Here is a 4,885-nt window from a genome sequence, read left to right on the forward strand (position 1 = left end):
CAACCCACACAGAACAGTCATATTCATATCTTAATTCATCTGCACACTAGATGCCATTAATGATGCCTACAGTGCAGTGTATGTGGCAGAGCAGGTATATGGGCACCAACATGGCAGGTGACAACTGAAGATTCCATGATCTGTCCTGAGGTCATGTGACTGGCATGCGCTCAACTGCCGTTCACTTTTCAACTGTCGACTGCAGCGAGTGGAAGAGAGTTGGATTGATCGACGAGTGATTTTTAAAATGACGAGTGAAAAAGATGACGAAATGGAGAAAGAAGAGATGGAGAAGAAAGAAGAGATGAAGAGAGGAAAAGAGAAGAGGAAGAGAGAAGACAGCCTGGAGGAAGACATCAAGAAGAAGAAGAGGATTGGACCCAATGCCAGAGAGTTGGAGGATGAGGAGCCAGGAGCAGGTAGAGGTCACATTCAAGTCTCATTTACAATGCGGTGGTTCTTCTAGATTTATAGTAAATGTTCCCACATAAACAATAGGATATTTATAAGAGTCCCATGTATTAGATATTGCTGCATGTATGTGTAACCATAGAGATCAATTACATAGGGTCATTAAGACTAAGCCTGGGTCATGCACTGCAGTGAGGGCAAGGATTTTATAGTGTGGTTGGTCGGATGGTCCTTATATATTTATAGCAATTATCCAATTGCTATTGTGCAATTATAACACTGTGCAGTATTTCACCTGTCCTAGTATCAGTAAGTACAGCTGTTTTCAATTATGTTTTCAATGTGTACACTAACCACATGGTAATATAGATAGACCTAGAGATGTAACATGTATAATGGGCATTTTATACATTTATATACAGTACTTTCATATGCCGCACTTCTTCATATGCCGCACAAATAACTTGTGTGGTTTTCTAAAGAATAATCTCAATGTCTTACATTTCTTTCAAATAAACTAATATTATATTCCTTACTTTATTCCTTTAGGACCCAGCACCGCTTTAACACCCACATCCAACACCCGAATTTCCATCAGCGGGTTCACATTCCATCAGGTGCTGGGAGAAGGCAGATACGGCAAAGTAAGTTTTACACTTTTCTATATTTCAGACGAGTTATACTCATAAAGTCCAAAACTTATGTTATCTTTATAGTTAGAGTGCAAATTCAATTTCCAATATCTGACATTTTATTTTGGGGGACAGTGAATTATGGTGAATTATGGTGTTCTTCATTACTATATAAAGCCAGGAGAACGCGGAGTATAAAATATTTAGGTAATAGTTTTTAATTAGTAAATTTCATATAGAGCAGCAGTTTATAAACGATGTGTTTAATAGACAAGCAAACGAATGACAGCGGCCAATGAAACACCACAAATAATAAACCGGTTCTCTTCACAGCCTGATTCCTTATCCCAACATAGGTAAGAGGTACCTCTTCCAGCCTTGTATATTCATATTTTTATATCCACTTTTATAGTAGATAAATGTGGATGAAATCCGCGCTGCTGTGACAGATGACGAATCCAGATATAGTTGTGAAATACTCCAATGGTGCCCTTGCCTATAATCATCCTGTACGAAGATTCAACTTTATTTGTGGTGTTTAATTGTCTTACGGCTGCCATTCGTTTGCTTGTATATTTCACACATCATTTATAATTTATAAATTATTGTTCTATATGAGATTTACTAATTTTAAAATATTACCTAAACCTTTTATACTCCGCATTCTCCTGTCTTTACAAGTTTGTTTTGAATGGGTATTGCTTGTTTTTGGTCATTCCACCAATTTTTGTCGTAGTGCCTTACCCGTAATATGCAACTGGGATGTTTGTTTCTTTAATTATATAGTAGGTTCTTGGACAACAATGAACTTTTTCTCACTGTTAACCTCTTAAACATTTATTTTCCCTGTGTGTTCCTCAGGTGGTGCTTGCATCAGTTCCCGGCGGAATCATCTTCAAGGCCATTAAGATCATTGACAAACGGGACAATGCAGAAGCCCTACAGCGAGAGAGGCGGATTCTCTTGGCAGCCAGAGAATGTCCATTTTTGAGTCATCTCTGCGCCACCCAGCAGTCTGAGGTACAGAGAGGTGTCCCTGTATCGCTCACATCTTACTTTCTACACATAATACTAGATAAAACCTGAGATATTATCTACATATTCTTCTTTACTAGAGATCACACATTATAAAATACATTTCCTTTATTCTAATATTGTGCTTTCTCTCCAGGAACATGCCTATTTCATAATGGAGCATTTGTCTGGTGGCAGCCTTGAGTCACTCGTTAGAATGTGCAAGAGACTGAACATCAACTCTGTACGGTGAGTAACTAATCGTGAGATGGGAGGAAAAATATAGGAATATGTCTTAATAGCAGGAGGGAATAGCTTGATTTTATTCTACATACAGTATATCACACCTTTGTTACACAGAACACTTACAGGTTCGTGATATATTTATATTTACATTTCTGATTTTTAGTAGTTAATGTGGTATATTTCATGGTCTTGAGCAAAAATGGTGTCTATACCCATTGTCCATGGTCATCAAGGATAGTGTAGTAAATAACACCTAATATTATATAATAATGTACTTTGGAATACTGAGGGGAGGTAAATAAATTATCCAATTCTTAAATAATAAGGATAGGACATCAGTATTACTTCAGTGGGGATAAGACCCTCAAAGATCTAATTTTCTTGCTATATCCAAAGGAATGGCCAATTGTAGTCTTAAGTGGTGGTCTACTTATAAATTCATTTTATTTCATCTTAAGAGGCCCAGAATTCTTTATAGATATTTGAGATTTGTTCTTCTGATATAAAAAGGTTTTGCCATTCAATGGTGCTGTATTAGACAATACCTTTTCCTCTGTACAAGTTATACAGATTGATGTCATGTTATGATACTTAAGCAGTCTTCTTTCTTCATCAGATTTTACACAGCAGAATTAATTTGTGGCCTCCAGTTCCTCCACGGGCATGGCATCGCCCATCGGTAAGAGAATTTTATTGTTTTTTAGAACACCAATGGTGTCCATGTCTGGTCCTGCAGTTTAGGTCTATTCATTTAAATGAAGTTAAGTATATATACCAGATATAGTCATGGACAAGTAGTGCTTGCTGATGCACATGTCTGTATTTCTTACCTTCTGCCAGTCTCTTATTGTCTCAAGTGTCAACTTTCAATTTCTTCCTGTGGGTATGTGCAAAAACCAAGCCAGAAATTCTTTTGTTTCTTGCAGAGACCTCAAGCTAGCTAACATCATGCTAGATAAAGATGGCCACATTCGAATTATAGACCTTGGGGTGGCGAAAGACAGTTTGACTGCGTCCAGTAAGATTTATGGACGAACAGGAACTTTCCGCTACATGGCCCCAGAGGTGCTCCTGGGTGAAGCATACAACGTATCAGTAGACTGGTGGAGCCTTGGGATAGTTGTGTCCATAATGTCATCTGGACGTTTCCCATTTAACAACGGCCCTGAGAGAGAAAAGATCTACACCTCAATTACCAGCGAGAAGCCAAAATTTCCAGCATGGCTAGGTGAAGACCTGACAGATCTCATGATGAACCTGCTACAGAAAGACCCAGAGAGACGCCTGGGTGTGTCAGGAAACATCAGAGACCACCCATTTTTCGAAACCATCTGTTGGGAGGAACTGGAGCAGAGGAGAACACGGCCTCCTTTTATACCTTTTCCATGTAAGTGAAGACTTACTAAAAAAAAATTTTAGGATTTACAGACTATGATGAAACATAGATAGAAATGTGAAAATACTTACTGCAACTGTCTGCTTATATTGAAATGTTATTTTACAGAAAATGGCAAGTAATGTCAGGTGTCTGTAAGATGAGGACAAAAGAGTAATTGTTTTTTATTATATCTCTGTACATTTCTTTCTCTTGCAGCATCTTCTGGAGAGAACCATCTAGACTGACCGGAAGATACACCAGCTCTTCACCCTGTGTCTGACTTTTCATTTTTGTCACCAAGCTGGACACAGTAGGATTAACCCACGCCACTTGCCCAGAACCCTGTGCCTCCTCCGCCCGCTGCTGGTGTACTTGACCTTGGCTTCCTCTGGACTACGACTCTCTCTTCTGATTTAGTGCTGTCTATTAACATCATGTTGCTGTCGCATCCCTACACTTCATATGGTGGGTATGAGGTGAGTATCTGTCTGGGCATTTGATCCAGGGACTATTTTCCGGCTGCCATATTTGGAGTCAGGAAGGATTGTTTTTTCCCTTATATCAGGACAAATTATCAAATGTCACAAAGGGTTTTTTTCTCGCCTTCCTCTGGATCAACACAGCTGCCCCCCACTCCCGACCATTTATCCATTCCCCTAATCAAAAATGCAATGATTTATTAAATGATTCAGGGACTAGTCTGACTGCCATGCATGGAGTTGGGAAGGAATTTTTCCTCATTTGAAGCTGAATTGGCTGATGGCTCAATGGGGTTTTCACCTTCCCCTGGATTAATGAAATGTGTTATAACAGTTGATCCAGGGAACTAGTCTGATTGCCCTAAGTGGAGTCGGGAAGGAATTTTTTTCCCCTATATTGTTTTTTTTTCGCCTTCTCCTGAATCAATAAAAGTCAGTGGATCTAATATACCCATGACTTCAATAAAATCACCTCTCCCTTCATTAATAAAATTTTATATTTTTATCCCTATGTCTTTGCGTACCTGGTTTTATTTTCATTTACTACACGTGTTCTGCTCTGTATTATATCTCTTGGGTATTTTGGCTTCCTAATATAGTTTTCTTAAAATCTTTTATTCTTTACATTCTTTAAGTGAAAAGTAAATATAAAAAAAATCTAAAGGAGATTAACCCCTCTCCGTGCGCAGATGGAGATCGCGGCGGCCATTTTCCTGAAGCAGAGA

The 4,885-nt window shown here is 38.7% G+C and overlaps 1 protein-coding gene across 1 annotated transcript; it reads left to right on the forward strand.

Moving 5' to 3' along the window:
- The first annotated feature begins 216 nt into the window (after positions 1-216).
- On the forward strand, positions 217-4,623 carry LOC143793784 (protein kinase C delta type-like). The gene is made up of 7 exons (XM_077280775.1): positions 217-419; positions 961-1,055; positions 1,905-2,063; positions 2,215-2,306; positions 2,920-2,982; positions 3,230-3,690; positions 3,898-4,623. The coding sequence occupies exons 1-7, from the start codon at positions 248-250 to the stop codon at positions 3,924-3,926; spliced, it is 1,071 nt and encodes a 356-aa protein (XP_077136890.1). The 5' UTR covers positions 217-247; the 3' UTR covers positions 3,927-4,623.
- Positions 4,624-4,885: the final 262 nt, after the last annotated feature.

Source organism: Ranitomeya variabilis, chromosome 1, assembly GCF_051348905.1.
Source record: "Ranitomeya variabilis isolate aRanVar5 chromosome 1, aRanVar5.hap1, whole genome shotgun sequence".
In the NCBI taxonomy this organism is placed as follows: domain Eukaryota; kingdom Metazoa; phylum Chordata; class Amphibia; order Anura; family Dendrobatidae; genus Ranitomeya; species Ranitomeya variabilis.